Source organism: Borostomias antarcticus (genome assembly GCF_949987555.1).
Source record: "Borostomias antarcticus genome assembly, chromosome: 19".
In the NCBI taxonomy this organism is placed as follows: Eukaryota; Metazoa; Chordata; class Actinopteri; order Stomiiformes; family Stomiidae; genus Borostomias; species Borostomias antarcticus.
In genome coordinates, this window is record NC_140252.1 from 15,350,257 (window position 1) to 15,371,455 (window position 21,199).

At 48.7% G+C, this 21,199-nt stretch overlaps 2 protein-coding genes across 3 annotated transcripts in view; one reads left to right on the forward strand and one right to left on the reverse strand.

Moving 5' to 3' along the window:
* Positions 1-305: 305 nt before the first annotated feature.
* On the reverse strand, positions 306-8,404 carry ero1a (endoplasmic reticulum oxidoreductase 1 alpha). Its single transcript, XM_084453738.1, has 15 exons — positions 8,163-8,404; positions 7,889-8,008; positions 7,717-7,800; positions 7,581-7,622; positions 6,075-6,145; positions 5,898-5,971; positions 5,052-5,172; positions 4,833-4,879; positions 4,565-4,591; positions 4,101-4,193; positions 3,687-3,933; positions 2,070-2,139; positions 1,872-1,958; positions 1,070-1,206; positions 306-908 (listed from the first exon to the last, which is right to left on the reverse strand). Exons 1-15 carry the CDS (start codon positions 8,250-8,252, stop codon positions 848-850), a joined length of 1,371 nt encoding a protein of 456 aa, XP_084309864.1. The 5' UTR covers positions 8,253-8,404; the 3' UTR covers positions 306-847.
* Positions 8,405-11,631: 3,227 nt separating this feature from the next.
* The window catches only part of samd4a (sterile alpha motif domain containing 4A), a gene marked incomplete at its 5' end in the record, with an annotated part of 37,353 nt that continues 27,785 nt past the window's right edge, over positions 11,632-21,199 (forward strand). For both annotated transcript variants that reach the window (XM_084454140.1, XM_084454141.1), the window contains one exon: positions 11,632-11,827. In XM_084454140.1, coding sequence (XP_084310266.1) covers positions 11,632-11,827 — 196 coding nt within the window. The remainder of the gene's footprint in view (positions 11,828-21,199) is intronic.

Below are 21,199 nucleotides of genomic sequence, written 5' to 3' on the forward strand. Positions count from 1 at the left end.
CTGTGGAAGCTGACCGTTAACGCAGAAATATCTGAAATGTGTTTGTGTACTTATCAATGTGCTGGTGAACTTTCTTCTAACAGTCTAGGCAGGGAGAGGGGGAACCAACCCTAACCCTAGACACTGCAAACTCAACCAGATACAGTATAGCCCTAACCCTAGACACTGAAGACTCCTAGTACATGCAGGTCTACATCTGAGGCTAAATGACTAACCTGCTTTGATAAGCGGCAGATGGAGTAGGTGTGTCAATTGTTTATTTTTCAACGCAAGACTTGGCTGAAGGTCTTGAGGATGGAGGACATTCTCCACATGATAGGACATTCTCCTCATGATAGGACATTCTCCACATGATAGGACATTCTCCTCATGATAGGACATTCTCCTCATGATAGGACATTCTCCACATGATAGGACATTCACCACATGATAGGACATTCTCCACATGATAGGACGATCTCCACATGACAGGACAATACGTTTTCATAGAGAGCATGTATGATAGTACCGACCGCACCATCAATTCCCTGATAAGAGCACAGTAAAAAAAACAACGGTTGGAAACAATACAGTGCAAAATAGGACAAGCAGCGCAGCTGGTATTGATTAGGGTCCATGTTCATTTCCTCCCAGCTGATTGTGTTCAGTTGAGACATTGTTCAGGTTTGAACTACTGGACAGCTCAGCGTTCCCCCAGTATATTGACATGTCTTTTTCCTCACATGTTTCTAAGCCAAGGAAATGCGGGCTTGATCTGATTAGAACAGACGCTCCCTCCTGGTGTAGGACGTCTCTGGTCCTCTTTGACAGGAAATGCGGACCACGAACCGCGCTTCCTGCTTGGCCGTTACGGGACCTCTGCTAGCAGCCTCCTGAAGTTCTCCAGCTCCCTGACGCTGGTGGAGATCCTGGAGATCAAACGCATGGATACTGATTCCTGGTACTGAGGGGGACGGCACACTTTTCAAATCTACTTAGGCATGTTGAGAAGAGCCTGTGAGGGGCTGTAGGAACACAACGTTCCTTAGAACTGGAATGTTAGTCGTACAAGGAGGTGGAGTTCTCTCACCGTCCAATGGCGTTGAACAAGGAGACGATCTCCTGGCGACTCAGCCGGAAGGCGGGCCGGCTGCCGTCCGAGCTGGGCAGAGCTTGGATCTGGCGTTCGGAGAACAAGATCTTCAGGGCCGTGCCCAGCCCCTGGGTCTGAAGGAGGGGGGGAGAGAGGACACGCTGCCAACAACCAACAAACCACCCGACAGAACTCATACGACGCTGTTCAGCGCAGACATTTACAGGCACTTTAATATCCACCTTTGGTGCTCAGCACCGCTGTGTATCACGCAACCAAAGTCGGCCATCGCCTAGTCCCACATAGCCAGACCTCATCCCCACACTTCGTTTACACTGTGTTGCGCTGTATTTCTTTAAACAATCACAATCATCTTCGGCGGAGCGGCTGCTATTGTTTCTCGTAGTCTGGATTTAATTTGATTGGGCCGGGAATCAGCTTGTTGTCAGGTCGTTTGGGGAGGTGGGAGGAGGTTGGCTAGATGGGTTAGTGGTTGTTTGGGGGGGTTGGTTAGATGGGTTAGTGGTTGTTTGGGGAGGTTGGTTAGATGGGTTAGTGGTTGTTTGGGGGGGGTTGGCTAGATGGGTTAGTGGTTGTTTGGGGGGGGTTGGCTAGATGGGTTAGTGGTTGTTTGGGGAGGTTGGTTAGATGGGTTAGTGGTTGTTTGGTGGGGGGGGTTGGTTAGATGGGTTAGTGGTTGTTTGGGGAGGTTGGTTAGATGGGTTGGGGTTGTTTGGGGAGGTTGGGGAAGCTGGGCTAGATAGGGTTAGGGCTTAGTGGTTGTTGTGAGTTTCCTCACCTGTAGTTTACCCCAGAGACGACACTTGAAGCATCCGACACAGTCCATGATCCTAGAGATGTTCCGGAAGGCCAGTCGGACGTCCTCCTGGTGAAGGAACGACAGGAGATGATCGTTACGTCTGGTCGGAGCCACACCCCCTGTCCGGCCGTGGGCCCCGCATGAGGAGGCCCGTAGTCCGTTCTAGAACATACAGACCTTCAGCCTGGCCGCCTCCTCCCTGTCCCCGGCGAACAGAGACGTCTCATCAAAGTGTAGAGGGAAAGACCTGTTGGCAGAGGAGAGGACATCGTACACTACAATCATTCTTAGCTGCATTAGTATACAGCCTCCCCCTCAGGCTAACGGATACATTACATTACAGTCTTTTAGCAGATGCTTTTATCCAAAGCGACTTACAATAATTGCATTTAAAGTAGGAAGGCAGTGTACGGCTACTTGCCAGAAGGGTTAGGCTAACCCTAACCCTTAGAGCGTAAACTAGTGCTAAAGCCAAAGTGCAAGAGTAGACTATTGAAAAAGTCCAGACTACTGCAGAGGACTAGCACTAGCACTGAAGCAGCCTGACTACAGATAGTAGCAACTCATTACAGTAAAAAGAGTACACTTATGCCGGGCTCACACTACCGGATTTCCGGGCCGATTTATCCCCGATTCACCCCTCCCGACAATCGGAGGAGAAATCTGGTCTGGAACGTTGGTCAGTACTGATGTCCGGCCCAGATGATCTTGTAATGTGAGGGGTTTACAGATCCAGAAGTGCTTACTGTGCTTTGTTATATGATTCACTTAAATATCATAGAGACTACAGGGATAGCTAACACATAATGGCCTAGCCCATGAACTGTAGGCATTATTTGTGCACTCTACTGATGGTCATGTCTCTCTTATGAAGTATTTAGCCCATGTTTACGGCTCTGTATATGTTCTTAGCCGTTGAGAGAGGTCAGGGAATCATTTTTACAGCTCACTTTTCTGGCGCCCGGGCCCTAGCCTGGTACGACCATCCCGTTCTCGCGAGCTCACATTCTGTTTCACCAACGCAGAATACTGTGATATTGCGGAGCAAAGCAGTGAGCTCGCTAGATCGGGACGGTCATACCAGGCTACCCGGGCCCAGCTCACTGTTTTTTTTGCTTCCCACTGGAATATGTAGGGGTGGGACCTATGCCCACCCCCCCATTGCTCTCTGTAAAGCGCCTTGTGTTGCCTCTGTGTATGAAATGCACTATACAAATAAAGTTTAATCTGTAATAAAAAGATTTTATTACAGATCCAATATTATACTTCCCAATCGGATCACAGGCCCATCGGGGCGGCCCCAATAATATCAAACATGTTTGATATTTTGATTATTACGTTACTACTTTACAAGCGAGGCAGTGGTTCGTTGCTCCCTCGGGCATGATAATATCCTGTAGTGTGTGATGAGCTGTTATTTTCAAATCTTGTAGTGTGTGCATATTTGAGATACGCAAGAACATCTGTTAAGATTCTCCTTATGTGCGTGATGCAACCCGATATCAAAATCGGTTAGGATTTTAAATATCCTGTAGTGTGAGCCTGGCATCAGTTAATTCTAGATGAGTCAGTAGTTTCAAATCCCTCAGAAGTTAAGTGCAGACCCTAACCCTAACCTGCTCTCCATTACGGGACTCTACACTTTCGCCATCATCATGAGCTCACTACTTCAGCCGGAATGCAGAAGACACTTCGATATCGGCGCATCCGTTATTTATTAATCCCTATGTAGCGGGGTCGAGTTCTTCATAGGATATGTTGTGATACAGAAATGAATGCCTGCAGTACACTCACTTGGCCACTTGGAGGAGCTCTAGGAGCAGGTTTTTGTGCAGCTGGTCCTGTGCAGGCTGACCAGTATAGAGCTGGAAGTTGGGGTCTTGGAAGAAGGGGAGGACTTTAGCCAGCGCACGCAGCTCTATCAGGTACAGGAAGTAGAGGTTGCGGAGCCTCTTTGGACCCTCGCCGCTGGTCAGCTCGCCGTCGAACCGCTGCTGGAACTCGGAGACGTTGTGACCCCACTTCCTCTCGAACCAATTATCTTGGGGAGGGAAGGAGAAGAGTGACCTCAAGAGTGACCTCTTCTAAACGTGAGCCGTCTAACTGTCTGAGTCTGCCTCGGCGTGGAGAGGGTAGAGGAGGATGTGCGTGTGCGTGTGTGTGTGTGTGTGTGTGTGTGTGTGTGTGTGTGAGAGGAGAGGGACTCACCATCCAGAAGGTACCTGGCACTCAGGTGCACATTGATGCTAGTGTGGAGTCCTGAGACCAGTCGGTAGAATGCCCTCTTCTCCACACACTGACCTGGAGGAGGGTGAGAGACAGAACAGGACATCAAATCAAACTTTATTTATATAGTGCATTTCATACACAGAGGCAACACAATGCGCTTTAGAGAGAGAAATGGGGGGGGGTTTGTACATAGTGACCCTACCCCTAATTGTCCAGAGGGAAGCAAAAAAACTGTCCACCCATTCAGGCCAATATAGGTGAAGTGTTAAAGTTCATAGTGTGTATTATAGCTCTATAGGGGTTAAGCTATATGAAGCATGTTTGGTTTAGTGTTAGAATTTTACCGAACATCTACTGCTGGTGTTAACAGTAAGTGAGTAGATTCAAACGACGTCAACAAAGAGGGCTTTTGTGAGTCGATGGGAGTTTGATTTACTGCCTACCTTTCAGCCAGCTGTAAAATGTCCTCCCTGAAAATGAGAAATGTGATTTTATGCGTTACGCTCAATTCACTTCCATGAACAAATTCAGTACACTGTGGTTTGGTGCATTGCGGATGCTAGTGGTAAAAAACAACAACAAGCACATGACACTAACCTTCGTTTCCTTCAGACGGGGAGAGACACAAACATGATCAGCAATTGCAGGAAACGCTCTGGCGGAAATGAGCTAAAACCTTCGATTAATGTGAGGCTTTTACTTAGAACCTACCACTGTAAGAAGCTGTGGGATTTAGAGGTCTCTTCACAGTGTAAGGTCTGTGGGGGAAGAACAGCTTACTGGTAAACCAGGCAAAAACATTTATGAAAGCTGCATTTGTAGAGAAAACTACAAAATACTTTATTTTTTATTTTTTGGATGTTTTAAACCTCTCGGTGGTTCTGGTGCGGGGGTTGTGATGATGTTTTGTCAGTGAGGGGGAGTTCTTACTTGAAGCAGTTCTCCTCGTAAATGCTGTCCCAGATCTGCCACGCCTCCGGGCCCTTGTACCCGGTGAAGCGCTCCGGGTTCAGAAGCAGGTCCACGTACTGGGAGTCAAGACTCTCCTCGTCTGGGAGTCAAGCAGCAGGGTAGTGTCACAGGCTTGATAATGTTCCTGATCTAGTAGTGTAATAGTGTTGATAATGTTCCTGGTCTAGTAGTGTAATAGTCTTGATAATGTTCCTGATATTGTAGTGTAATAGTCTTGATAATGTTCCTGATATTATAGTGTAATAGTATTGATAATGTTCCTGGTCTAGTAGTGTAATAGTGTTGATAATGTTCCTGATCTAGTAGTGTAATAGTCTTGATAATGTTCCTGATATTATAGTGTAATAGTGTTGAGAATGTTCCTGATCTAGTAGTGTAATAGTACTGATAATGTTCCTGATCTAGTAGTGTAATAGTATTGATAATGTTCCTGATCTAGTAGTGTAATAGTATTGATAATGTTCCTGATCTAGTAGTGTCATAGTCTTGATAATGTTCCTGGTCTAGTAGTGTAATAGTATTGATAATGTTCCTGATCTAGTAGTGTAATAGTCTTGATAATGTTCCTGATCTAGTAGTGTAATAGTATTGATGTTCCTGGTCTAGTAGTTTAATAGTATTGATAATGTTCCTGATCTAGTAGTGTAATAGTGTTGATAATGTTCCTGATCTAGTAGTGTAATAGTATTGATAATGTTCCTGGTCTAGTAGTGTAATAGTATTGATAATGTTCCTGATCTAGTAGTGTAATAGTATTGAGAATGTTCCTGATATTGTAGTGTCATAGGCTTGATAATGTCTTACCGTCTATCACACAGAAACGCTCTGCGTCATCGTCATGCTTGTTCCAGTCCAGAACAGCCTGTCTGGTTTCCTCACTGGAGAACATGACAACAACAACAACAACCAGATCAGCTGCATTCATTTATGGGTTACTGGTGTGACCACTGTATTTCACAACCTGTAGCGTCCAGGACTGACCTGAGAGAGCCATCGACCGCTCCCAGCTGCTGGGCCTGCTCACACCCTTCCTCACTAGCCTTTTCCGAGTACTGCACACACAGAAGCAACGGGAAGCATTGGGGTTACATACTCATAGGCATACACTCAATAAAAGGCACATACAACATCAATTAATCAAACTACCGTGAACCCATTTTTCACCCCCCCCCCCCATCCCTCTGCTACCAAGGAACCTTGTGATAGACAAAAAGCCTCAGACACAAAGGAATTAGATAATTCTGTCAATTTCCTCCACCATCCATTATATTCACAGAACGAGCCCAGAGTATACACATGCACGCACGCACACACACACACATTTATATATACTGTATGTGGTCACACCAGTAACCCCTAAATGAATGCAACTGATCTTGTTGTTGTTGTCCTGTTGTCCAGTGAGGAAACGTATTAAAAGCATACCCCCCCCATGTACAACACATGTAAATATGCCAGATTGTAGCCCGGAGGGTAGTTTCCATTAGAGTCCATTTAGGCAGGTTGATGTTACAGAACAAAGTTACAAGAGGTACACAGGCAGTTAAACATGTACAATATATAAAAAATAGCATGCAGTTAAAAATGGTCACACTGTTGGTTGGCTCTAAGCCACACCTTTAGATGCCCCTTAAAGGTGGCAAGAGTGGGGCATTCCCTTATGACTCTGCTCACCCCCTTCTCCCGGTCCAGACCCTCGGTCCTGACCCCTGTGTTCCTTTGTTTATTTTTGATATTAAAACTTTATTTTTTGAACTTGCGCTGCCTGCCTGCCATCTGCTTTTGGGTCCTACCTCCACCTACCACCCAACCCTAACAGTAACAGGAAAGCAACTCCCTCACAGTCGGTGGATGTGGTGGTTTTCAGTGACAAACTGCCATTCTTTTGACAGCTGAGAGACCAGCTAACAATAAGCGCCTATCATTTATGGTTAGCTCCATGGAGGAGGTATCATCAAGTAACCTAATAGCAGACTCTGTGAGAAAGGGACCTCTCTCTCCATAATATCAGACAATAGTACTTCATTTGGAACACTCCAATTTGGAAAACTCCAAATCAGGTCACTGCCAGACCATATGTAAAAAAAGTTCCAATGGTAGGCCTCCCAGCAAACACGCAACGTCAGGTAGACATTCAGATCATGTCTTAATAACGTCCGTCGGTCCTGAACCCCGTTTGTACGTCTGCTGGACCCCTCAATATTCAAACGTCTGGCTTGGACCCCTCTAAGACGTCTGTGGACGTGCAAAACGGGTTCTATATCTGAACGTAAAAAAAAAACATTCATTCTGGCTCCTAATTGGATGTCTTTGGACGTCCGAAAAAGACAAAAAAGACATCTAAAAGACGTCTTTTAGACGTGTCTTTGCTCAGTGGGCTATTGTCTGGACAAAAGTCGCAGTATGGATACGCTCTGAATTTAAAATTGTTGTAGTTGTAGGCCTATGTTAGGTTTCAATTTTAAATTAATCCGCAGATTAACCTACCTTGCTGTGGCTGTGAGTTTTGATTCCTTCTGGAACTTCACTCTGTAGAACAAGAGAGGGGTCACCTTTAGGCTACATGGCTGATTTGAATAAATGTTTGATGATATCTTGAAATAATCAGTAGTAGGCTACTCACATGTATGCATGTTTTCACAGCACAGTCACTGAGTCCACAGTGACTGTCGTCTGTCCAGAATGGACAAGGCTTATTCAGGTTCACCTGACAACGCGAGAGACATAGGTGAAGAGAATACTGATGTCATTATCTAGAGCATCACACTAAACTGACAGGTGAGAGATTGACCCACCTTGTAAAACCTGAAGTAGTCAGATTCAAGCAGCTTTTGAAGTTTGGGGAAAAGACGCTCATTGTTGAAGGTAACAATTGTCTCCACATCACAAGTGCAGTCATCCAAGCTGCCCGTTACCTGAAACGCACCGTAGTTGGAGCGGTCATTACATGTGATACAGTAGCTTATAGAAACCATCCTTGAACAGTAACAGTCTACCATTAGTGAACTTGGCACAACCTGAAATTGGCGTGTGTTGGTATCCGGTAGCCTGTTTGTGGTGTCCACTTACCTGACAAAAACACCTCTGGGCGGCAGAAGGACAACAACTTGACATCCGGATCCAAATGGAAAGAGCCAAGAGACAACGGTAATTATTCATTTCGGAGCAGTTTCGTCGCCGTCGGAAACGATTTAGGCTAGCCTATATAATACGACACTCAGAGAGACGCATGTATATTGCTGTAGTCTGTAGGCTAACAGAGAATATAAAGCACAACAATGATTCATCCATCCCTAATAAAGAATTGCTTCCTCCCCTTGCGTGCTTCCTATTGCCCCACTAGAATTTAAAGGGTCTACGTGAGGTACGTGACTGTAGTTGTCAGTGCGTGGCGTGGCATGTCACTATAGGCTATTGTTTCCGACTCGTTTCCTCCCTCATTTACCAACGGTTCGGTTTGAGGTCCTCGATCATAACACACCGCTTTAGCCAGCTACGCCACCGACAATCTAGCGGTATAGCATACTGAGGAGTGAGTTTAACCAATTCAACTTGGTTACATTGACCACTCCGCTGTTGAGATTGTAGGGCAAGTGGTTGGTTGGTCCTCGTGTTCTCCGTGTTCACGTTTCAGCTGCAAACGATACAGTGCGCGTTTCGCCTTCTGAGCAGCAGATAATAAAATAAACCATGTGAGATGCAGTATGCGCCATAGCCACAAGATGGCAGCAAAGGTAGCATTATAACTGTATTCACTCACGGAGGGAAAGTGGTAGGAGCTGTATGTTCCAATTTTAGTACAACAATTAGCTTCATGCCTCCATGGGAACCACCCCGGGTATGGGATCAACCCCATGCAGGCTGTTTGGTGAACTAGGCAGCGCGATCTAATCTCAATGTTCAGCACAGTTAATAGAGAGATTAGGATGTCAAACAATGGCCAAAGAATGCATTTGAGTATTTGTATGTTTCTGTAGCCGTGGATTTCTCACTTTTTTCCTCACGAGATCCAAACTGCAAAGGCAACGCACAATAGGCTACTCATTTCTTAGGCTATTCAATAAACTTTTTTTAAATCTTATTTTTATTTTTATTTTATTCTAGTAATGTCAGATTAATCTCACTGTGCTTTTTCAAATAACCCACATGCAATCCAAAACATATTTTATGGATACAATGTAGCCTACGCGGTCTCTTGTTTAAATATGATACAATGTATCTTTATGCGCAAATATGTATCAAATCCAGTATCCGCTTTGAATTAAACCGTACCAGCGGTGGAGCGACGCCCTCTGCTGGCTGGAATGCAGTACCGTCATAGCTAAATTTACTACGAACAACTTCAGGATAGGGATGAGGACGTCGCGAAGGTTTCATTGACAGAAATGGTCGTGATCTTGCATTTGCCTACAAACCATTGTAAAAAGATTGATCCGAATCGTATTATCGTGTCGCCCACATAGGTGAACTTTAAGTTGTGTTTCCCGTAGGCTATAGCAGGGATTGCATTGGGAAGTGAAAGAGCGTGTAGGTTATATAGCCCATTCCATCTTTAGCTTGGCTTCACCCTTGTTTTGATTTTCTACTGTTTGCTATGGAAACCCCTTTTTTTCGTCTACTTGATAATCCCTGTCAGTCGTCTCTGGTGCTGGTAGGCTGTGCGATCTGTCCCTAACTCCATTCTCTATTTTTGTGCTTCCTTGTGCTGCCAAGCCCCTGACGTAATGCGCCGTGTTAATTATTAGCATGTGGAAAGCAATGCTCCTATGGTTCAACTAGAGTAACTGTAGTCAGAAAAGTTAGTCAAGATGGCAAAACACACCGATCCGGAGTGAAGGGGCACCGCTCCCCACGATTTGACTGATTGTTGCGCCCTGTCCTGCGACTAACGAAGCATACAGATGCAACTGTACCCAGTAAGTAATATTTAACCAGTTCTTATGCCAGTTTTAGAAGCGTCTGCGGTATTTTGACGTTCCTTTTGTCCGAACTGTTCTGGAGATCTACCCTACAGCTGGGCAGGTCTAGACTAGACCTCACCCACAGAGGAAACTTCACATGTGTTATAAGGTCTTATATGATCTGTAATAAGAATGTTCTTAGGCCTACACGGCGATAGTAAATACCGTTGTGTCCGATTTATTTGTATGCGTGAAAAGCGGATCAGTTCGAGCGGGGGAATGGGGGGTCTTGGAGTTTCTGGAAACTAGACTAACGCGAGCACAGCCTCTTCTTATGGAGTTACAGTGCTAGCTTTGCTTTGGGCACATTTTGGGAATATCCTCGACTGCAGTTGAGACTCCTCAGTTATTTAATGTTCCTTTTCAACGACCATTTCCACATTCAGCCGTCGTCTTGTTGCGCCTCGGTCAGGCTACTATTATCCCCCAATGCTGATGAAGCTAAGTGACAGTTTTAGAGACCGGTTTATGCTGACATAGACTTAAAAGGTAAGGTTTTGATGCTGTATTGGGCTATAATGCCATGGCTCATTTCGCTATTACGATAACGTTTAGGGTTACCCAGTTTGCTGTCAATAAAATCATCGAGTGACTTACTGTCAATAAAAGCATCGAGTGACTTAATATACATATTTGGTTGGATTAAGTACACTACATTAATGATTCACGCTATAGATAATTTAGACACCGCTGTAACGGCGGGATGCATAAGGGACCGGCGTCGTTCGCCTGGGAAATACCGGGATGTTGCGCCAATTACTACCAACAATTGTATTTTTAGGAATGGGTGGATATGGTTTATTTTAGTCAGGGTGGTGAACGCCACAAACCCTCGTCGGCCAAAGCAAGGCGACTCTCAAAGACAGTAGCCTATAGGCTAAGCTAAGCTATGAATGTTTGTTGAAAGAGGCAATCGATATGTGACAATCAGGGTTCCAATGAGCAGCCGCTGAAGTCTGTATCAGCGTTGAAGCAACAGTGCCACTGTTGCATTTCCTAAACCTTTCTTTTAACCCCATGTGAAGATAAATAGGACTGCTGTATGCTTGGACGGCAGTCTGCTGTGTGTGTGTGTGTGTGTGTGTAATATCTGATATCTCATTCCAGGCCTAAGGGGGAGCCCTGAGGAAGATGCCCATGTGACAGTGCATGCTGGGAAAAAGCAGACTCTCCACCGCCAGACTCCCTGCTGCAGGTGGACCCGGGAGACGACCCGCCGACCGACCGACACGCCTCAGAAACACCTCCCTACCGTGCACGCCGCCGCGACCGCTGTAAAGCACGGTCGACGATGCTACGCCACCCGAGCTGAGCTGAGTGGCTCAACCCCCCCCCCCCTCCTCCTCCTCCCCCCCCCCCACCCCCCCATGCTTGACGCACGGCCGCCCCACAGAAGAGCAGGCGGAGACAAACCCCAACCCCCACCCCCACCCACCCCCCTCGCGCAGTGACCGCCACGACCGGTCCGGCCGAATCTTGAAGAAGTAAACCCCCCGGAGCCACCTCTCGTGGCGAACCCCCCCCCCCCCCCGGGCGCGAGCGACAACACTTCTCCCGAGCGGCCCCGTCCACACACCATGATGTTCCGCGACCAGGTGGGCGTCCTGGCCAGCTGGTTCAAGGGTTGGAACGAGTGCGAGCAGACGGTGGCCCTGCTGTCGCTGTTGAAGCGGGTGAGCCGGACCCAGGCTCGTTTCCTGCAGCTGTGCCTGGAGCACTCCCTGGCCGAGTGCACCGAGCTGCACGTGCTGGAGCGGGAGGCCAACGACCCAGGTATGCCGCCGCCGCCACCGTCGCTGTAGACTAACGTCCGTACCGGTGACGTTTCACCAACCGGCTGGCGTGAGATTATGTCCGTACACGCACACAAACACACTATTATTAATATTCAGCTTGCGACGAGTGTGAGGTAGAAGCCAAAAGCAAAGTCTGCGATACATGGAGGAATATATAACCGCTACGCAAACAGGGTAAGGCCTTCCCAGAGCAGGGCGTGGATCGCTGAAAGAAAGAGAGAAGACTATGTTTGGACGGAGTCAGACCTTTAAGGTTGGGTTACTCACTCTGTGACCCGCCTCCGAACACAGCTGGTAGTAGTGAAACAGTAGTGAACGTGGTGAGGTCATGTGGGCTGGCACCTTGTCTGAGGGAGAGAGAGGGGGGGTGGAGAGGGAGAGAGAGGGAGAGAGAGAGAGAGAGAGAGGGAGAGAGAGAGAGAGAGGGAGAGAGAGAGAGAGAGAGAGAGGGGTTGTTACATATCCACGCTCCCTCCGCTGGGTGCGACCAGGGGGTTAAATCGGTCGACCCACCCACCGGCGGTCTGGTTTGTTGCATTAGGCCGGCGCGTGGCCATGGAAACAAAAGCCCCGGCAACCGAACTGGCTCGTGAAAAAATAGCGCGCGCGCCGCGGGGGTGACGGGCGGGCGTTGTGATGATGACGAGAAACAACACCGCGTCTCCATGTACCGCACGCACGCAATATGCAGCTCGCGTCAGCGTGAACGCCCGGGGGGGGGGGTACGCTTTCACTTTAGTTTACGTCAAAGTGTACGCAAACTCACGCGCAACACCCATTCACCCTTCTGTACTTGGGATTCCCATCAGAGGTGGGTTGTGAGTTTTTCGTGACGCGGTCTCTTGTCTCTCTGCTGTGTTTGGGGTTCATGCGGGGTGCTTTACTGCGGCTGGTATTGTTCAGTATAAAGATGGAGACATCAAACAGGCGCTAGGGTATATGGCGCTGGCGGGCGGGTGGCCGGGTCACTCTAGCCAGCGCTGGGACGGGGTGGACCCGCGGGGACGGGGGAGCTTGTTGTCACATCAGCAGCAGTTTACACAGGTCCACAGGAATGGTTCTGCCCTGGTTCTGATCAGAGATCTAAACTAAGCCTCAGGCCTTACTTTTAGACAAGCTCTGTGTTTGTGTGTGTGGGTGTGTGCTTGTGTGTGTGTGTGTTTGTGTGTGCGTGCATGCTTGTGTGTGTTTGTGTGTGTGTGTTTGTGTGTGCGTGCATGCTTGTGTGTGTGTGTGTGTGTGTGTTTGTGTGTGTGTGTGTGCGTGCATGCTTGTGTGTGTGTGTGTGTGTGTGTGTGTGTGTGTGTGTGTGTGTGTGTGTGTGTGCGCGCGCGCACTACTCAGTCAGGGATTCCCAGTGAGTCTGTTTAGTCTCCTCTCTCTCCGCTCCCTCAGGCCTGGCCAGAGTGTGGAGGGGCAGGGTGGATGTAGGCCTGGCCAGAGTGTGGAGGGGCAGGGTGGATGTAGGCCTGGCCAGAGTGTGGAGGGGCAGGGTGGATGTAGGCCTGGCCAGAGTGTGGAGGGGCAGGGTGGATGTAGGCCTGGCCAGAGTGTGGAGGGGCAGGGTGGATGTAGGCCTGGACGACTATTAGCGCTGACTAAATGGCCAATTAGTGACTCTGTGCTCCAACGGGTATCAGAAGTAGCACTGCTTAAAAGGAAGACTTTCTCCAACTTTTATGAAAATCAATTTCAATGAATTAGAGATATTATCACCTGACCCTAGATAAAAAGTTATCCTGAGCCATTAACTTTTACACCATTTAGCAACCAGTTGTGGATCAGGTAGGAAAGATGGACGCCTCAGACATTTCAAGTGTACAGTATAGATATACCAGTACTCCTTTCTTTCATTTGTCTTACCTCATTTGTGTTCTCTGTGTGTTTATAAATAATTGATCATACTCACCATTGAACTTACTGTATATTTTGTCATATTGTGAATGGTGCAGTTGGGTAGGATACACAGTGGGTTAGGATGGGTTAGTACAGTATATCAAACTGTATTTCGAGTTGTGTTTTGTATAACCCAAAAAAAACGAATAAAAAATATAAAATATTTTGGTGAAAAAAAAGAGTATAGACATTATGTCAAGGGAGTTTGGCTCTTTCAGAAGCAGTCCAACATGGCTGCCTCGTTCTCTTGTCTCTCTTCACCTGTCTGACACTCCCTGCAGGCCCACCTGTGTCAGCTTGCCATTGCTTCCGTTGACTCAACCGGCTGAGAATGACAGCCAACCCCCCGTTCCCCCCTGCACTAATGGAGTATCGCCTCAATATCTGTGGAACGTTGGAGGACGGTTGTGTGTCTGTGTTGTATTTTTGGAATGCAGTGGGGGCTCACTCCACAGACCTGTAGTCGGATATACTGTAACCTCCTTTGTCATAGTTATCTATCGGAATCTGCTGTAAAACAACATTTCTGACATAGACGAGACAAGCCTTTAGAGTTGAACAAGTTAAAACCCAGATTTCTTAGCAGGGCGGGAGTTTTTTACAGTATGTGTTGAAAACCTGCTAGCCTAATTTTATTTTTTGTCAGGAAAAGGTTGAGAAAGGTCCATCTGTGAAGTCGGTGGCTTCTACAGGGTGAATGTGCAGCTGGAAGTGGGGGCTGAGTGGAAAGTACTGTACAGATGAAAGGAATCCACAATGACCTACTTATTTTCCTGCCTGAAGAGGCGCCCTTGTTCCTGGACCCACTGATGCAACTTATTTGGTGCTTGTCACAGCATCACGTCAAACGCTGGTGTGGATGATGATGATTGTGTGTGTGTGTGTGTGTGTGTGTGTGCGTACGCGTGTGTGTGCGTGTGTGTGGGGGGATTTTATATGGACTCAGTGATATTGTATTTTGAGATTGCCATTTTGACCTTAATAATTTGACCTTTCGTAATTTGATTTGCTGTCCCGAGAATTCCGATTTTAGAACTTGACATTTCAACTCCTGAGGGATTGTTTTCTCCATCCTGTGCCGGTGAGTGGTCGTGTACTCTGGGAGAACCCGACCCCTGTGGTGAAGACGCGAGGCACAGCCAAGGATAAAGACTGAGTTGGTGTCTGAGGTGAGGTGAGGGATCCGAGGTGTTGGTCCAGAGAGCATTGTCTTGGGTTGAGGTGTGGAGGAGTGTTGGGTTAAAACTGACCGCCCCCCCCCCCCACTAGCTCCTCCCTCAAGGTAGAGGGCGGGTTTGGGTGAGGACAGGGGTCAACTTGTGTTATTATGAATGACTGACTTCATTGGGCGTACTTATTTAGCGTTCTGCTGGATTGGACTGTATTATTATTATTATTATTATTATTCAGTTCAGTTTATTTAAGAATGAACAGTGCATATTAATCAACAACAAAAAACAAGGTGGGCTCGCTTAGTCAGTAGTACTGTGGTTCTGTGCCTGGGCAGAGAAGCTCTGTATACAATAAATATGTGTATATGCAATATACAATATAGGTATGAGTACATGCATATTCTATGCTGAGTCGTAGAGACAGTTATTGATTGTGACTCAAGCCACGACTCGGCTTCTGACCACCAGGGTGGTCAGGGGTGTGAGGGACCACTCTGTCCCTCTGGTTGTCCGCTCCCTGGGTCACACAAACACACCCCTCTGCCTGTTTCCTTAGCTTGTGTGTGTGTGCGTGTGTGTGTGTGTGTGTGTGTGTGTGTGGGGGGGGGGGGTATATGTGCTTGTGTGTGTGTGTGTGTGTGTGTGTGTGTGGTACAGTATATGTGCTTGTATATGTGTGTGTGTGTGTGTGTGGTACAGTATTTGTGTGTGTGTGTGTGTGTGTGGTACAGTATATGTGCTTGTATATGTTTGGGTGTGTGTGTGTGTGGTACAGTATTTGTGTGTGTGTGTTTGTGTGCGTGCAAATTTCTGCCTGCTGTTAGTAAGTCATCAGATTGTTCTGCCCTAAGTAGGGCTGCGCTGATGAAAAGCACGGTGGAAAGCAACATTCCAGGTGGACGTCGTCAGCGGGTTCCGGCGGGGGTGTGGGGGGGGGGCGTGGGGAGGGGGGGGGGTCTGTCTAGGAATGTGGGCATGCCGGACCGTCGGAGAGGTACAGGGCTCTCCAACAGGAAAATAAGTCATAACCGTAAAGGAAAAAATCCTATTACATAAGCAGAGTTCAGATCCCTTGAGTATGTAATTGTATGGCGGGGAGAAAGAGGAGGGGGCGGGGCCTGTCTGGTTCCTGTATCAGGGCAGTAGTTCATCATGAAGGTAGCGTTAGCGCTTCGTTACGCACAAGCACACACACGCGCACACACACGCACACACACACACACACGCACACACACCCTGGGTATCCCACAGCCCGGCCCGCTCCGGCTTCTCCTCGAACCTCCTCCTCCCATCCCCTCCCGTCACGGCGGCAGAGAAAGGGCGCTTGTCTCCCGTTTGGGTGTCGAGCTATTTCATGGCACCCACGCATGAGCAAACAGTTTATTTCGGGCCCTGCTGCGTGTTCCGTGAACTCATTCAGAACCTCAGGAATGGGGGGTGGGGGGGGAGGGATCAATCCTCCTCCTCCTCCTCCCCGCGTCTCGCTTCAATTCAAACGCCACTTTTCCCCCCTGGCTCTCACGCTAGCGGCCAACGGTCTGCTCCTCATGGAGGCCGCTCTAGGAGGGAGGCTGAGGAAGACGGCTCTGGGGGGAGGCTGCTCTAGGAGGAAGGCTGCTCTAGGAGGGAGGCTGGGGGGAGCTGCTCTAGGAAGGAGGCTGCTCTAGGAGAGAGGCTGGGGGGAGCTGCTCTAGGAAGGAGGCTGGGGAGGCTGCTCTAGGAGGGAGGCTGCTCTAGGAGGGAGGCTGGGGGGAGCTGCTCTAGGAGGGAGGCTGCTCTAGGAGGAAGGCTGGGGGAAGCTGCTCTAGGAAGGAGGCTGGGGAGGCTGCTCTAGGAGGGAGGCTGCTCTAGGAGGGAGGCTGGGGGGAGCTGCTCTAGGAAGGAGGCTGGGGAGGCTGCTCTAGGAGGGAGGCTGCTCTAGGAGGAAGGCTGGGGGAAGCTGCTCTAGGAAGGAGGCTGGGGAGGCTGCTCTAGGAGGGAGGCTGCTCTAGGAGGAAGGCTAGGGGAAGCTGCTCTAGGAAGGAGGCTGGGGAGGCTGCTCTAGGAGGAAGGCTGGGGGAAGCTGCTCTAGGAAGGAGGCTGGGGAGGCTGCTCTAGGAGGGAGGCCGCTCTAGGAGGAAGGCTAGGGGAAGCTGCTCTAGGAAGGAGGCTGGGGAGGCTGCTCTAGGAGGAAGGCTGGGGGAAGCTGCTCTAGGAAGGAGGCTGGGGAGGCTGCTCTAGGAGGGAGGCTGCTCTAGGAGGAAGGCTGGGGGAAGCTGCTCTAGGAAGGAGGCTGGGGAGGCTGCTCTAGGAGGGAGGCTGCTCTAGGAGGAAGGCTAGGGGAAGCTGCTCTAGGAAGGAGGCTGGGGAGGCTGCTCTAGGAGGAAGGCTGGGGGAAGCTGCTCTAGGAAGGAGGCTGGGGAGGCTGCTCTAGGAGGGAGGCCGCTCTAGGAGGAAGGCTGCTCTAGGAGGAAGGCTAGAGGAAGCTGCTCTAGGAGGAAGGCTAGGGGAAGCTGCTCTAGGAGGAAGGCTGCTCTAGGAGGAAGGCTAGGGGAAGCTTCTATAGGAAGGAGGCTGGGGAGGCTGCTCTAGGAGGGAGGCTGCTCTAGGAGGAAGGCTAGGGGAAGCTGCTCTAGCTCTCAGGATATGTTAATGGGAGGCAAAGTACCAGCTTAGCCTGATGGAGGATGCTAACTTACAACAGGGACGTTTTAAATGGTTCATATCGATTTCTGTGTGAATTCGAGTGATAGAGGAGATGATTATCAGGCTATTCAATGACTTGCGGTCCATCTGCTTGTGAATGGGATCCTAAGGAATATTATTTTCTTTTGGCTACTTCAGTCTGGAGGACTGGTCTAGTTGACGTCTGGTCTGTTCCATAGACGGAATATGAAACGATGGGCCTCTGAGCACACACACGTGAAGGGCCCCACCACCCATTTCATTATTCGCTTTTTTGACTTTGCCCAATGAACGGCATCCACAATTTGAAGATGATTAGAGAAATCTCACAATAAAAGCAGCTTTACCAGCTCGGTTTTGACTCAAGAGACATAGTGGGGAGGACTTGCTTTTTGGATTTCTCAACTACAGTATGGGCCCAAAACGGTTGAAGGCCCGATATTGCATGGAGTACTCAGCCCCACTAAAGTACAGTACAGATAAACACAGATTTTAAAAGTATCATGATAGTTTCTTTCTTGTGACTTGTTATTGACATGAATGACTACAGTAAGCCCTTTGACTGTGCCACAAGAAAGGGCCCCCTGAGCTCTTGGGCCCCTGGGCCTGGGCCCGGTAGGTAATATGTCTTTGGTCTGTCCAGTGTACTGTCCATATCATAGCATTGCAGTAGAACATTGCTGTGTCAGCTCAGTCCTGGTTTGGACTTCCTGGACACGGGAGGCGCTGTGTCTCACTCATGAGGTCCTACTCGTCTTACCTGATGGTGATGCCCTCAATTGAAAACGTTTTCAGCAGCTGTGTGATTTGGGCCCAGGATAGGAATGGATGCCGTATCAGCACGTCTGTGTGTGTGTGTGTGTGTGTGTCTGTGTCTGTGTGTGTGTGTGTGTGTGTGTGTGTGTGGGCAGGAAGCACCATTAACAACCTGATCAGACACCCAGTGTACAGCTGCAGTCCAGCGCAGTGTGGTTCATTCTACAGTACAGAGGCTTGTTTGGCAGTGCTGAGACACACACACACACACACACACACACACACACACACACACACACACACACACACACACACACACACACAGGGAGATCTGACCAATATGCCTTTCCTTGTCTGGAATGAATGAATAAATAAATAAATAAATAAAATCATGTATTAAGATGACAGCCACAAGGTGCCTACACATCCTCCCGACACCTGATTGGCTGTCACATCGTCAGCTCCCTGAAAGCCAATTGGCTGTCACGTCGTCAGCGTTGTGTGCCCAGCCAGGAGGACGGGAGCAGACCCGGTCAAAAGCCCATGGCAACGGTTGCTGTGACATCAGCACAACAGCGGACTTTGACTCCCCAGTGGGTGGAAATGACCTCACGCCTTCAGCATGTCCAGAAGAAACCTGCGTTTCAGAGTTTGGTCCGGTCCGGTCCAGTCTCACCCACACCACTTCTACACTGTATTTTACACTCTCCTTCAGTACCAAGTGCTTCACTTTCCACTGCAGAAGATGGTAATAATAATACATTTTATTTTTTATTGCACTTTACATTTAAGAAAATCTCAAAGTGCTACAGCTTAAAAATGTGAAAGTGCTAAGAAGTGGTACCCCTTCAATGTAGCTGGTCATCATACCAATGCCAAACGAAACTACCATGGCGCCATCTTCTACGTGACACACACAGGCACAGCAAGGAGACACATTTTGTTTCAGAAGAAGCTGACGGCAGCGAGGCAAAAGACGGACGAAAATGACAGGAGAGTTTGTGAAATCCTTACGTCAGAGACGACGAGGAGAGGACTGGTCGCTCAGAGGCAGTGACATCATCTATTCTAGTGATGCTCTCTGACCGGTCAGTAGTCTGCAGTGTTTTTTCACGTCACCTTTTGCCGTCACCCCAGCTCACTTGGAATCTGGACGGAGGTGATGCCAAAAGAATGTACAGGGTACCACGTACTATCCACAGCTTCTGCCCGATGGAAAACCAAAAAATGAGGAGTCGAGTTGAGCCAGTACCATGCGGTGAAAAAGCGTCTATAGTGTGGTTTAGACTGGTCCGGTCCGGTCCGGTCCGGTCCGGTCCGGTCTGGTCTGGTCTGGTCTGGTCAAGTCTCACGATGCCAGACTTTGTAGATCTCTACTTCTAAAAGTCTGGAGACATCTCCATTGAAAATCGTCACTAGAACAGCGCAGAAAACCGACTCTACCAATCAGAACCACTGACTACATCTCTGATTGGGTGAAAGACCTGTCTTACCGAAAATGATGTCCTCCAAACACACTGGAGTGGAGAATCAAAACAAAGCATTTACCACCCCATTAGGAAGGACCGCCCTAAAGACGTTTTCAATCTCTCAAATTGTTCCCACCCACTTTTAGCAACAAAATCTGGACAAATGTCTTCAGTCTCTAATTGAGCCCAGCATTTAGAGACTGACTCGTGAGTCTAGGTCTGGTCTGGTCTGGTCTGGCCTGGCCTGGCCTGGCCTGGCCTGGCCTGGCCTGGCCTGGCCTGGTCTGGTCTGGTCTGGTCTGGTCCAGTGAGGGTAGACTTGTATTATGGCATGTATGCCTACTCTATACAGCAGCAGTTAGCATGTCTATGGTGTTGGTTGTAGACAGTCTGGATCACTATCACACTCAACACCTTCCTTAAGTACAGCCGCTGGGGGATAGGATCCTGGAAGCACTTCCTGTCACACCACACACGCGTGAGGGGACACACACAGATGGGCGCACACACAGTCGAGCTGTGTGAGCTGTCACAGCACGCTCAGGCTCTGTTTGCGCTACAGACTCATATTTGCATAGTGCGGAGTTTCCAGCTGAACAACAACGTACTGTGATGTACTGTGACCTACTGTGATCTAGTGTGATCTACTGTGATCTAGTGTGATCTACTGTGATCTACTGTGATTTACTGTGATCTAGTGTGATCTACTGGGACCTACTCTGACCTATTGTGACCTAGTGTGATCTAGTGTGATCTACTGGGACCTACTGTGATCTAGTGTGATCTACTGTGATCTAGTGCGATCTAGTGTGTGTGTATGTGCACATTGATCTGCCTTGATTGTATGCATGTTTGCCTTTGTCTACTGTATGTGTGTGTGTGTGTATGTGTGTTTGGTTTCTCTACTCACACACTGCTTTTGTTCCTGCCTCCCAGCAGGTAAGGAAATAAAGCTTTCTTCCAGAGGAAAATAATTATCATTTTTGTAGAAATGAGGGGGGGTCTCAGCCTTGGGGGAGTGGAGGGGGGGGGCGTAGTGGGCCCCTGCCATTTCCTTAAATAGAGCTCAGGGCTCCTCCAATCCAACACACCGGAGGCTCACATTCCAGACATAGCTGCTACTGCCACATTCTGAAGCTCGCCAACGCACCAGCGCTACAGCGGCTTCCACAGGTAGACTAGAACACCCTCCCCCTCCTCCTCCTCCTCCACCTCCACCTCCTCCTCACCGTCCCCCAGCCTGTCCAGGCACCACAGAAGCCCCTCCTGGAGGGAGAGAGGAGGGTGTGGAGGTTGGACAGGGCATACATTCAGGACAGGAGAGGTTAGATTGTGGAGGAGAAGGAGCAGGATAGGAAGGCTCATGTAGCGGTGTGTGTGTGTTTGCGTGTG

What these genes read in the sequence shown, in the direction of transcription:
- ero1a (XM_084453738.1), bottom strand. Translation starts at nt 8,252, where the DNA reads ATGAATAATTACCGTTGTCTCTTGGCTCTTTCCATTTGGATCCGGATG. An exon ending in ACTACTTCAGGTTTTACAAG is followed by an intron (nt 7,801 to 7,888) that starts GTGGGTCAATCT and finishes TCGCGTTGTCAG; the next exon opens with GTGAACCTGAATAAGCCTTG. An exon ending in AAACTCACAGCCACAGCAAG is followed by an intron (nt 6,146 to 7,580) that starts GTAGGTTAATCT and finishes CTGTGTGTGCAG; the next exon opens with TACTCGGAAAAGGCTAGTGA.